The 13,454-nt window shown below is 42.6% G+C and overlaps 1 protein-coding gene across 15 annotated transcripts in view; it reads left to right on the top strand.

The window, feature by feature from the left end:
- RYR3 (ryanodine receptor 3) overlaps positions 1 to 13,454 on the top strand; it is a 569,735-nt gene that overhangs the window by 451,990 nt on the left and 104,291 nt on the right. For all 15 annotated transcript variants that reach the window (XR_002523591.2, XM_021941701.2, XM_021941703.2 and 12 more), the window contains 3 exons: positions 4,907 to 5,022; positions 6,166 to 6,233; positions 7,237 to 7,358. Coding sequence is in view for 14 of the 15 variants with exons in the window: in XM_021941701.2 (XP_021797393.2) it covers positions 4,907 to 5,022; positions 6,166 to 6,233; positions 7,237 to 7,358 (306 nt within the window). In the remaining variant the exon portion in view is untranslated. The remainder of the gene's footprint in view (positions 1 to 4,906; positions 5,023 to 6,165; positions 6,234 to 7,236; positions 7,359 to 13,454) is intronic.

The following is a 13,454-nucleotide window of genomic DNA, read 5'->3' as shown; positions in this document are numbered from 1 at the left end:
ATCGAGACCATCCTGGCGAACACGGTGAAACCCCGTCTCTACTAAAAAAATACAAAAAACTAGCCGGGCGAGGCGGCGGGCGCCTGTAGTCCCAGCTACTCGGGAGGCTGAGGCAGGAGAATGGCGGGAACCCGGGAGGCGGAGCTTGCAGTGAGCTGAGATCTGGCCACTGCACTCCAGCCCGGGTGACAGAGCCAGACTCCGTCTCAAAAAAAAAAAAAAAAAAAAAGAACGGTGATAATTTGCAGCACATGATAACAGTGTACATGCAGTGCCCTAGATTTATTATTATTATTATTCTTTAAGTTCTGGGGTACATATGCAGAATGTGCAGGTTTGTTACATAGGTATACACATGCCATGGTGGTTTGCTACACCCATCAACCTGTCATCTACATTTGGTATTTTTCCTAATGCTATCCTTCCCCTAGCCCCTCACCCGCCAACAGGTCCCAGTGTGTGATGTTCCCCTCCCTGTGTCCATGTGTTCTCATTGATCATCTCCCACTTATGAGTGAGAACATGTTTGGTTTGGGTTTTCTGTTTGGTTTTCAGTTCTTGTGTTAGTTTGCTGAGAATGATGGTTTCCAGCATTATCCATGTCCTTGCAAAGGACATGAAGTCATCCCTTTTTTATGGCTGCATAGTATTCCATGGTGAATATGTGCCACATTTTCTTTATCCATTCTGTCATTGATGGGCATTTGGGTTGGTTCCAAGTCTTTGCTATTGTAACAATAAAGATATGTGTTCATGTGTCTTTATAGTAGAGTAATTTATAATCTTTTGGGTATATACCCAGTAATGGGATTGCTGGATCAAATGGTATTTCTAGTTCTAGATCCTTGAGGAATTGCCACACAGTCTTCCACAATGGTTGAACTAATTTACACTCCCACCAACAGTGTAAAAGCATCCCTGTTTCTCCACATCCTCTCCAGCATCTGTTGTTTCCTGACTTTTTAATTATCACCATTCTAACTGGCGTGAAATGGTATCTCATTGTGGTTTTGATTTGCATTTCTCTAATGACCAGTGATAACAAACTTTTTTTTTGTATGTTTTTTGGCTTCATAAATGTCTTCTTTTGAAAAGTACCTGTTCAAAGCCTTTGCCCGGTTTTTGATGAGGTTGTTTTTTTTCTTGTAAATTTGTTTAAACTCCTTGTATCCTGGATATTAGCCCTTTGTCAGATGGATAGATTGCAAAAATGTTCTCCCATTCTGTAGGTTGCCTGTTCACTCTGATGATAGTTACTTTTGCTCTGCAGAAGTTCTTTGGTTTAATTAGACCTCATTTGTCAATTTTGGCTTTTGTTGCCATTGCTTTTGATATTTTAGTCATGAAGTCTTTGCCCATGCCTATGTCCTGAATGGTATTGCCTAGGTTTTCTTCTAGGGTTTTTATGATTTTAGGTCTTATATTTAAGTCTTTAATCCATCTTGAGTTAATTTCTGCATAAGGTGTAAGGAAGGGGTCCACTTTTAGTTTTCTGCATATGGGTAGCCAGTTTTCTCAACACCATTTATTAAATAGGAAATCCTTTCCCCATTGCTTGTTTTTGTCAGGTTTGTCAAAGATCAGATGGTTGTAGATGTGTGACGTTATTTCTGAGGCCTCTGTTCTGTTCCTTTGGTCTATATATCTGTTTTGGTACCAGTACCGTGCTGTTTTTGTTACTGTAGCCTTGTAGTATAGTTTGAAGTTAGGTAGCATGATGGCTCCAGCTTTGTTCTTTTGGCTTAGGATTGTCTTGGCTATACAGGCTCTTTTTTGGTTTCATATGAAATTTAAAGTAGTTTTTTCTAATTCTGTGAAGAAAGACAATGGTAGCTTGATGGGAATAGCATTAAATCTATAAATTACTTTGGGCAGTATGGCCATTTTCTCAATATCAATTCTTCCTATTTATGAGCATGGAATGTTTTTCCATTTGCTTGTGTCCTCTCTTATTTCGTTGAGCAGTGATTTGTAGTTCTCCTTGAAGAGGTCCTTCACATCCCTTGTAAGTTGTATTCCTAGGTATTTTACTCTCTTTGTAGCTATTGTGAATGGGAATTCACTCGTGATTTGGCTCTCTGTTTGTCTGTTATTGGTGTATAGGAATGCTTGTGATTTTTGCAAATTGATTTTTTATCCTGAGGCTTTGCTGAAGTTATCAACTTAAGGAGATTTTGGGCTGAGTCGATGGGGTTTTCTAAATATACAATCATGTCATCTGCAAACAGACAAATTGACTTCCTCTTTTCCTAATTGAATACCCTTTATTTCTTTCTCTGACCTGATTGCCCTGGCCAGAATTTCCAGTAATACATTGAATAAGAGTGGTGAGAGATGGCATCCTTGTCTTGTGCCTGTTTTCAAAGGGAATGCTTCGCGTTTTTGCCCATCGGCTGTGGGTTTGTCATACATAGCTCTCATTTGATATCTTATTTGATATTGGCTGTGGGTTTGTCATAAATAGCTCTTATTATTTTCAGATACGTTCCATCAATACCTAGTTTATTGAGAGTTTTTAGCATGAAGGGTGTTGAATTTTATTGAAGGTCTTTTCTGCCTCTCTTGAGATAATCATGTGGTTTTGTCATTGGTTCTGTTATGTGGAGGATTATGTAGTACCCTAGATATTTTTCAGATATCCTCCCTTATCTTTGACAGTTGTCTCACCCATACCTAATTCAAAAATTACATATTTGGAAGCTTGCAATTGCAGGTCTTTACAAAATATGCATCTTAGTTTTTATAGAATCAGCAGTTCTCTTCATACTTTTATTTTGTTTTATATGATATCTTATTAAATTACATAGTAATAATAGCAAGCATAACTGACATAAACAGTCTTGGAACGAAGGGAATTGATTCTTATGAAGATACAACTTTACTGGAGAGATTGAATGCATCATGATGTCCTAAGATGTTTTATCTCAAACTTACATAAGTCAAAATCATCTAGATGAATGTTTTATATAGGATGGCGTTGGCTGCTCAAGTCTTAAAGTCAGACTGTTTTCTGCCTGGTCTAATGGTGCTGGTGGGCTGTGCTACATAGGATTATGCTTACTGAGTTCTTTGTCAAATGAAAAGCCAGTGTTTTTATTCCAATATAGCCATTCTTCCTAAAAGAAACATTTGCTGAGCAAGCTGCTGTTTCTTCTAGTTTCCTATAGAATGTTTGCCATTGAATGGCAAAAATAAAAATAAAAATCTATACAGAACAATTCTATTGTGTATCATATGAAAAAAATAACAAGACATATTTGCCATGTTGTCGAGCAGGAAAGGTCAGGCAGCAGGAGATAGCCTCCGGGGAAGCATTCGAGATAGACTCCCGTTGTCATTTTAATCCTGTTCTTAACACCAAGATGAATCTGTGGTGTGATTTGCTGATAAATAGCTTGCTCACAGAAATGAAAATTTCCCATTTACTGTAATGACAAAGGAAGTCAAGGAAATAGGAGGAAATCAAGAAGAAAGATAATTGAATTCAGCAAACATATCCGAACCAGTTGTCTACCACCTGCCAGACCCTGTGGTAGGAATTTGGATGCACAGGTGATCAAGTGAGGTCCCTGTAGCCAAGGAGAAATACTGGCTTCCCCCCTCTCCTGCTCAGACCTGTTCTGTCTTCAGCTTCCCCATCACTCCATGGCAAGCCATTCTTCTACCTTCTCAAGCAAACAACCTTGACTCCTCTTTTTCTCCCAATCTACATCCAATCCTTCAGGAAATCCTGGCAGTTTTACCTTTAAAATATACCCAGAGGCCAGGCGCGCTGGCTCACGCCCGTAATCCCAGCACTTTGGGAGGCCAAGGCAGGTGGATCACGTGAGGTCAGGAGTTCAAGACCAGCCTGGCCAAGATGGTGAAACACCATCTCTACTAAAAATACAAAAAATTAGCCAGGCATGATGGCACGTGCCTGTAATCCCAGCTACTCGGGAGGCTGAGGCAGAGAATTGCTTGAACCCGGGAGACGGGGGTTGCAGTGAGCCGAGATCATGTCACTGCGCTCCAGCCTGGGTGACAGAGTGAGACTGCATCTCAAAAATAAAATACCCAGAATTTGACCACTTCTCACCCACTTCATGCTGTCCTCATCCTCCTGCCTGTGTTCTCTGCTTCTGCACTTGCCTCACCACGATGGTCAATTTTAAACACAGCAACCAGAGCGATCCTGTTATGATGCAAGTCGTATCATGTCACTTCTCTATTCACAACTTCTAATAGCTTCCCTTCTCACTCAGAGCAAAAGCAAAATTCTAAGGATGGCCTATAGGGACGTACGTGATTGTCCCCACTTCCTACCCCATACCCCTCTAACCTTCAACACAACATGCGTTCTCCTGCCTCAGGACCTTTGCACTGTCTCTTCGCCCCGCCTTGAGAACTCTTTCTCCAGATGTCCATATGGCTCACCTCCTCATCTCCTTCAAGCCTTTAATGCAGCATCAGTCTCCAAGTGAGACCAAGCCTGACTACCCTATTTAACACTACAGTCCGTAAACCCTCACTCCCCCAGTTCTGGACTTTTTCATTCTGCTTTAATTTTTCTTTTACTCACGAAATGTGTTAACTTCTAAGATTCCATCTAATTTGTATTTTGTTTTTGTCTGTTTACAGCTAGCATGTAAATTCTTTCCATAAAAGCAGAGATTTTTTGCTTTCCCCTCAGACATCCCCAGCTCAGTACTCATTGTATGCATGATAAAGGTCTTTCTGAAAAATCTGTGCTCACACAGGCAGGTTCCAAGTGACAGGGGAAATCAGTCAAATGATGAGTCATGTCACTACACCAGAATAACCACTAACATTTGGAAATTAAATTTAACACTGGTAGGACTGGTGGTGCACCTGAGTGACATGGTTGTGTCTGTTACTTCCTGGGGTCTGTCCATGTCCAACGCAGGGGTATGAAGGATATGGAGCTGGATGCCTCCTCCATGGAAAAGAGGTTTGCCTATAAGTTCTTGAAGAAGATCCTGAAATACGTTGATTCGGCACAAGAATTTATTGCCCATTTAGGTAAGTATCATCATGAAATATCCCAAAAGAATTCAGTATTCTTTTATCAAGAAATAATCCTTTCAGACTGTAACTTTTTATGATTGATTTAGATGCATGATTTTAGGGGGAAAACAGTGGCTGAGATTTTTCCCCCCCACTTTAAAAAAAATCAATCCAGCCGGGCGCAGTGGCTCACACCTGTAATCCCAGCACTTTGGGAGGCTGAGGCGGTAGGATCACGAGGTCAAAAGATGGAGACCGTCCTGGTCAACATAGTGAAACCCCATCTCTACTAAAAATACCAAAAAATTAGCTGAGCATGGTGGTGTGTGCCTGTAGTCGCAGCTACTCGGGAGGCTGAGGCAGGAGAATCACTTGAACCCAGGAGGCAAAGGTTGCAGTAAGCCAAGATCGCGCCACTGCACTTCAGCCTGGTGACAGAGTAAGATTCTATCTCAAAAAAAAAAGAAAAAAGAAAAAAAAAAACTCCTTAGTCTTTTTAGTGGAGTGATTGAAACTTTTGTCATTTTTTCACTCAACTTATCCTATTTTAACTTTCCTGTTGTCTTGCTTTATGACTGTGGACATATGACTCAACCTCTCTGAAGCTGCTGTCTTTTTTTTTTTTTTTTTTTTTTCCCTGAGATGGAGTTTTGCTCTTGTTGCCCAGCCTGGAGTGCAGTGGCACAGTCTCGGCTCACAGCAACTTCTGCCTCCCGGGTGCAAGCAATTCTTCTGCCTCAGCCTCCCAAGTAGCTGGGATTACAGGTGCCTGCCACCACACCTGCCTGGCTAATTTTTGTATTTTTAGTAGAGATGGGGTTTTACCATGTTGTCCAGGCTGGTGTCGAACTCCTGACCTTAAGTGGTCCACCTGCTTCAGCCTCCCAAAGTGTTGGGATTACAGGTGTGAGCCATCACACCCAGGCTTGAAGCTGCTTTCTGATTGTTAAAGTAGAAAAAAGGGTAGTGAAACAGCTTAAAGAATTGACACAAGAAATAACTAACCAGCACAGTTGTAAAGTACGTTGTAAAATATATTTTGTGAAATCAGATAGCCTTTTTTAATAGCCTTTAGGAAAGCTGTTCTGTTTCTAAAATGTTGTGACCGATTTGTACTTTGTAACTCTGGCCAACTCTGTGTTACCTGTGTCTTTGTAGAAGCCATTGTCAGCAGTGGGAAAACTGAAAAGTCTCCTCATGACCAGGAGATCAAATTCTTTGCCAAAGTAAGTGGCCCTGCACTTAATCAAGTTACTTTCTTCTTAGGATCTCTACTATTTAGGAAACAGATTAAGTGGATCCAATGAAGATATCTAAAACTCCAGTGGCTTCAGTGAGGTGCATGTATATTTCTCTGTTGTTTGACAGTCCCAAGGGAGGCTGGCAGTCCAGAGAGGTATGCAGCCTGCCTAGCCCCACACCATCACCCGGGAATCCAGGTTCTTCCTGTCTTGGCTACTCCACCATCTCTGGAAGTGTGGCCTGTGTGCGTGGTTCAACAGGCTCACCTGCACGGCATCTGTGGGAAAGGGAAAAGGAGAAGGGAAGGCAAGCTGTTGCTTTTTAAAAGTTCTATCCCAATGGCTAGAACTTGTCATCTCTCACCTTACTGACCCCTCGAATGCCAAGGAAAAGTTCAGGGACCAGAAAAAGGCACAGGACCTGTTTAAGTTCCATTCGAGCTTCATCTAGCTGCAAGGGAGACTGGGTGATACATTTTCTGCCTGGGTGGCTCTATACCCAGCTAAAACACGGTGGGATTCTGTTGCCAAAAGGAAGAAGGGGAGAATGAATTTGGGTGCTAGTTAGCAGTCTCTTCCATACAGCCCTACTCAGAGGACTAAAGGCACAGAAGGGCTTGAGTTGCCTTGCTCTGAGAAGCAGACAGAATGCTTGAGGCTAGTGGCACTAAGCCATGCCTCTTGGATGCAGTGCTCAATAAGCCCTATCTGAGTGCACCTGTCCCATAGGACTCCTCTGCAAATGCGCACACATTTCTTTGGGCCCTTAGTCCATGACTGTCTCCTTTTACATACCCCCAAGGACTCTGGTTTGAGGCACAGAAAAGGAAAATGTGATGGAAACTGGGACCAAAGGGGTAGAATTTCCTGGAAATTACAGGATGAGGGTTCAGAGGCTTTTCACTCACTGAAAATAAACGCTTTTAAATGAACCAAATGAAGAGTTATGGATAGCTTCCTAGAAGTTGATTTGTGGTGGGTTTTCCAGGTTCTCCTCCCGCTGGTTGACCAGTACTTCACCAATCATCGCCTCTACTTCTTGTCATCCCCTCTGAAGCCTCTTAGCAGCAGCGGATACGCCTCTCATAAGGAGAAAGAAATGGTGGCCAGGTGAGTCTCCAAGATACAGAGAAGGTTATGGTGCTGATTACAATTTACTTAAAATGCCAGGTTCCTGTGGACTACAAAGTGAGTCTGTTGGAGGAATGAAACAGGCTGATGTCTTGGTTTGTCATCTTGGTTTTGAAAGCAACTGTATTCATACAAATCTGAATTATTTCAGCAACTACATGAGGTATATTATGTGGGAATACCTGTGGGGCTTGGGAAAGATTTATATACTTAAATCAACATTGGGACAGAGTTTAAGATGGCCGAATAGGAACAGCTCTGGTCTGCAGCTCCCAGCGAGACCAGCGCAGAAGGAGAGTGATTTCTGCTTTTCCAACTGAGGTACCCAGTTCATTTCATTGGGACTGGTTAGACAGTGGGTGCAGCCCACTTAAGGCAAGCCGAAGCAGGGTGGGGCGTTGCCTCACCCAGAAAGTGCAGGGGTCAGGGAACTCCCTCCCCTAGCCAAGGGAAGCCATGAGGGACTGTGCCATGAGGGACTGTGCCATGAGGAACGGTGCATTTCGGCCCAGATACTACGCTTTTCCCATGGTCTTTGCAACCTGCAGACCAGGAGATTCCCTCAGGTGCCTACACCACCAGGGCCCTGGGTTTCAAGCACAAAACTGGGCGGTCATTTGGGCAGACACCCAGCTGGCTGCAGTTTTTTTTTCATACCCCAGTGGTGCCTGTAATGCTGATGAGACAGAACTGTTCACTCCCCTGGAAAGGGGGTGAAGCCAGAAAGCCAAGTGGACTTGCTCAGCGGATCCCACACCCACGGAACCCAACAAGCTAAGATCCACTGGCTTGAAATTATTGCTGCCAGCACAACAGTCTGAAGTCGACCTGGGACACTCGAGCTTGACTGGGGGAGAGGCGTCCACCATTACTGAGACTTGAGTAGGCTGTTTTCCCCTCACAGTGTAAACAAAGCCGCCAGGAAGTTCTAACTGGGTGCGGAACACACCACAGCAGGGCAAAGCTGCTGTAGCCAGACTGCCTTTCTAGATTTCTCCTCTCTGGGCAGGGCATCACTGAAAGAAAGGCAGCAACCCCAATCAGGGGTTTATAGATAAAACTCCCACATCCCTGGGACAGAGCACCTGGGGGAAGGGGCAGCTGTGAGTGCAGCCTCAGCAGACTTAAAAGTTCCTGCCTGCTGGCTCTGAACATAGCAGAGGATCTCCCAGCACAGCACTCGAGCTCTGCTAAGGGACAGACTGCCTCCTCAAGTGTGTCCCTGAGCCTCGTGCCCCATGATGGGAGACACCTCCCAGCAGGGGTCAACAGATACCTCATAGAGGAGAGCTCCAGCTGGCATCCATCAGGTGCCCCTATGGGACAAAGCTTCCAGAGGAAGGAGCAGGCCGCAATATTTTCTGTTCTGCAGCCTCTGCTGGTGATACCCAGGCAAACAGAGTCTGGAGTGAACCTCCAGCAAACTCCAGCAGACCTGCAGCAGAGAGGCCTGACTGTTAGAAGGAAAACTAACAAATAGAAAGCAATAGCATCAACATCAACAAAAAGGACATCCATTCATAAGCTCCATCCAAAGGTCACCAACATCAAAGACCAAAGGTAGATAAATCCATGAAGATGAGGAAAAACCAGCACAGAAAAAGCTGAAAATCCCAGAAACCAGAATGCCTCTTCTCCTCCAAAGGATCACAACCCCTCACGAGCAAGTGAACAAAATTGGACAGAGAATGAGTTTGACAAATTGACAGAAGTAGTCTTCAGAGGATGGGTAATAACAAACTCCTCCAGCCTAAAGGAGTATGTTCTAACCCAATGCAAGGAAGCTAAGAACTTGATAAAAAGAGGAATTGCTAACTAGAATAACCAGTTTAGAGAAGAACATAAATGACCTGATGGAGCTGAAAATCACAGCACGAGAACTCAGTGAAGCATACACAAGTATCAATATCTGAATCAATGAAGCCGAAGAAAGGATATCAGAGATTGAAGATCAACTGAATGAAATAAAGCATAAAGACAGGATTGGAGAAAAAAAAAAAGAATGAAAAGGAATGAACAAGGCCTCCAAGAAATATGGGACTATGTGTAAAGACCAAATCTACATTTGATTGGTGTACCTGAAAGTGACAGGGAGAATGGAACCAAGTTGGAAAACACTCTTCAGGATATCATTCAGAACTTCCGCAACCTAGCAAGAAAGGCCAACATTCAAATTCAGGAAGTACAGAGAACACCACAAAGATCCTCCTCGAGAAGAGCAACCCAAGACACATAATCATCAGATTCACCAAGGTTGAAATGAAGGAAAAAATGTTAAGGACAGCCAGAGAGAAAGGTTGGGTTACCCACAAAGGGAAGCCCATCAGACTAATAGCAGATCTCTCTGCAGAAACTGTACAAGCCAGAAGAGGGTGGGGCCAATATTCAACATTCTTAAAAGAATTTTCAACCCAGAATTTCATATCCAGCCCAACTAAGCTTCATAACTAAAGGAGAAATAAAATCTTTCACATACAAGCAAATGCTGAGGTATTTTGTCACCACCAGGCCTGCCTTACAAGAGCTCCTGAAGGAAGCACTAAACATGGAAAGGAAAAACCAGTACCAGCCACTGCAAAAACATACCAAAATATAAAGACCATAGACACCATGAAGAAACTGCATCAACTGATGGGCAAAATAACCAGCTAGCATCATAATGACAGGATCAAATTTATACATAACAATATTAACCTTAAATGTAAATGGGCTAAATGGCCCAATTAAAAGACACAGACTGGCAAATTGGATAAAGAGTCAAGACCCATCAGTGTGCTGTACTCAGGAGACCCATCTCACATGCAAAGACATACATAGGCTCAAAATAAAGGGATGGAGGAATATTTACCAAGCAAATGGAAAGCAAAAAAAAGCAGGGATTGCAATCCTAGTCTCTGATAAAACAGACTTTAAACCAACAAAGATAAAAAAAAAAAAAAAAAAAAAAAAAACAAAAAGGGCATTACATAATGGTAAACAGATCAATGCAACACGAAGAGCTGACTATCTTGAATGCATATGCATCCAATACAGGAGCACCCAGATTCATAAAGTAAGTTCTTAGAGACCTACAAAGAGACTTAGACTTCCACACAATAATAGTGGGAGACTTTAACACCCCACTGTCAATATTAGACCAAGAAGACAGAAAATTAACAAGAACATTCAGGACATGAACTAAACTCTGGATCAAGTGGACTTAATAGACATCTACAGAATGCTCTGTTTGCAGGTAACATGATCCTATACTTAGGAAATGCCATCGACTCAGCCCAAAACCTCCTTAAGCTTGTGAGTAACTTCAGCAAAGTCTCAGGATACAAAATCAATGTGAAAAAATTAAAAGCATTCTTATACACCAATAATAGACAAACAAAGAGCCAAATCATGGGTGAACTCCCATTCACAATTGCATTTATTCTCACAAAGAGAACAAAATACCTAGGAATACAACTTACAAGGGATGTGAAGGACTTCTTCAAGGAGAACTACAAACCACTGCCCAAGAAAATAAAAGAAGACACAAATGAGTGGAAAAAGATTTCATGCTCATGGATAGGAAGAATCAGTATCATGAAGATGGCCATACTGCCCAAAGTAATTTATATATTCAATGCTATTCCCATCAAGCTCCCATTGTCTTCACAGAATTAGAAAAAACTACTTTAAACCTCATATGGAACCAAAAAACAGCCCGTATAGCCAAGACAGTCCTAAGCCAAAAGAACAAAGCTGGAGCCATCAAGCTACCTAACTTCAAACCAGTTTGAGACCAGCCTGGCCAACAGGATAAAACCCCGTCTCCGGCCGGGCGCGGTAGCTCAAGCCTGTAATCCCAGCACTTTGGGAGGCCGAGACGGGCGGATCACGAGGTCAGGAGATCGAGACCATCCTGGCTAACACGGTGAAACCCCGTCTCTACTAAAAAATACAAAAAAATAGCCGGGTGCGGTGGCGGGCGCCTGTAGTCCCAACTACTCGGGAGGCTGAGGCAGGAGAATGGCGTGAACCCGGGAGGCGGAGCTTGCAGTGAGCTGAGATCCGGCCACTGCACTCCAGCCTGGGCGGCAGAGCGAGACTCCGTCTCAAAAAAAAAAAAAAAAAAAAAAAAAACCCCGTCTCTACTAAAAATACAAGGCTACAGTAGCAAAAACAGCATGGTACTGGTACCAAAACAGATATATAGACCAAAGGAACAGAACAGAGACTTCAGAAATAACGCCACACATCTACAACCATCTGATCTTTGACAAACCTGACAAAAACAAGCAATGGGGAAAGGATTCCCTGTTTAATAAATGGTGTTGAGAAAACTGGCTACCCATATGCAGAAAACTTAAAGTGGACCCCTTCCTTACACCTTATGCAGAAATTAACTCAAGATAGATTAAAGACTTAAACATAAGACTTAAAACCATAAAAACCCTAGAAGAAAACCTAGGCAATACCATTCAGGACATAGGCATGGGCAAAGACTTCATGACTAAAATATCAAAAGCAATGGCAACAAAAGCCAAAATTGGCAAATGGGGTCTAAACTAAAGAGCTTCTCCACAGCAAAAGTAACTATCATCAGAGTGAACAGGCAACCTACAGAATGGGAGAACATTTTTGCAATCTATCCATCTGACAAAGGGCTAATATCCAGAATCTACAAGGAACTTAAACAAATTTACAAGAAAAAAACAACCCCATCAAAAAGGGGGTGAAGGATATGAACAGACACTTTTCAAAAGAATGCATTTATGCAGCCAACAAACATATAAAAAAAGCTCATCATCACTGATCATTAGAGGAATGGAAATCAAAGCCACAATGAGATACCATCTCATACCAGTTAGAATGGCAATAATTAAAATGTCAGGAAGCCAGGCACGGTGGCTCATGCCTGTAATCCCAGCACTTTGGGGAGGCCAAGGCAGGCAGATCACGAGGTCAGGATGTTGAGACTATCCTGGCCAACATGATAAAACCCCATCTCTACTAAAGATACAAAAAATTAGCCAGGCATGGTGGCACATGCCTATAATCTCAGCTACTTGGGAGACTGAGGCAGGAAAATCGCTTGAACCTAGGAGGTGGAGGTTGCAGTGAGCCAAGATCGCACCATTGCACTCCAGCCTGAGTGACAGAGCGAGACTCCGTCAAAAAAATAAAAATAAAAAAGAGGAAACAACAGATGCTGGAGAGGATGTGGAAAAATAAGAATGCTTTTACACTGTTGGTGGGAGTATAAATTAGTTCAACCATTGTGGAAGACAGTGTGGTGATTTCTTAAGGATCTAGAACCAGAAATACCATTTGACCCAGCAATCCCATTACTGGGTATATACCCAAAGGATTATAATCATTCTACTATAAAGACACATGCACACGTATGTTTATTGAGGCACTGTTCACAATAGCGAAGACTTGGAACAAACCAAAATGTCCATCAATGATAGACTAGATAAAGAAGATGTGGCACATACACACCATGGAATACTATGCAGCCATAAAAAGAATGAGTTCATGTTCTTTGCAGAGACATGGATGAAGCTGGAAACCATCATTCTCAGCAAACTGTCACAAGATCAGAAAACCAAACACCAGATGTTCTCACTCATAAGTGGGAGTTGAACAATGAGAACACATGGACACAGGGAGGGGAACATCACAAACCGGGGCCTGTCGGGGGGTGGGAGGCAAGTGGAGGGATAGCATTAGGAGAAATACCTAATGTAGATGACAGGTTGATGGGTGCAGCAAACCACCATGGCACGTGTATACCTATGTAACAAACCTGTATCCCAGAACTTAAAGTATAATTCTGCACATGTATCCCAGAACTTAAAGTATAATTTAAAAAAAAACAAAAACAAAAAAAACAACAGCTGTCCTGAGACAACATTGAGAAGAAGGCAAAGATCATTCTGAAGCTTGGGAAAAGTGGACACATAACATTGAGAATAAACAGCTGGACATTGCTTTCAATCCCATGCTTATCGAACTCTATAAGATTAAAACGTTTAAAAAGACTCAGATCGACTGGGCACAGTGGCTCATGCCTGTAATCCCAGCACTTTGGGAGGCCAA

The sequence above is a fragment of the Papio anubis genome, chromosome 7 (assembly GCF_008728515.1).
Source record: "Papio anubis isolate 15944 chromosome 7, Panubis1.0, whole genome shotgun sequence".
NCBI classification, from domain to species: Eukaryota; Metazoa; Chordata; class Mammalia; order Primates; family Cercopithecidae; genus Papio; species Papio anubis.
The sequence above is the reverse complement of the archived record's forward strand: the minus strand, read 5'-3'. Positions and strand labels throughout refer to the sequence as shown.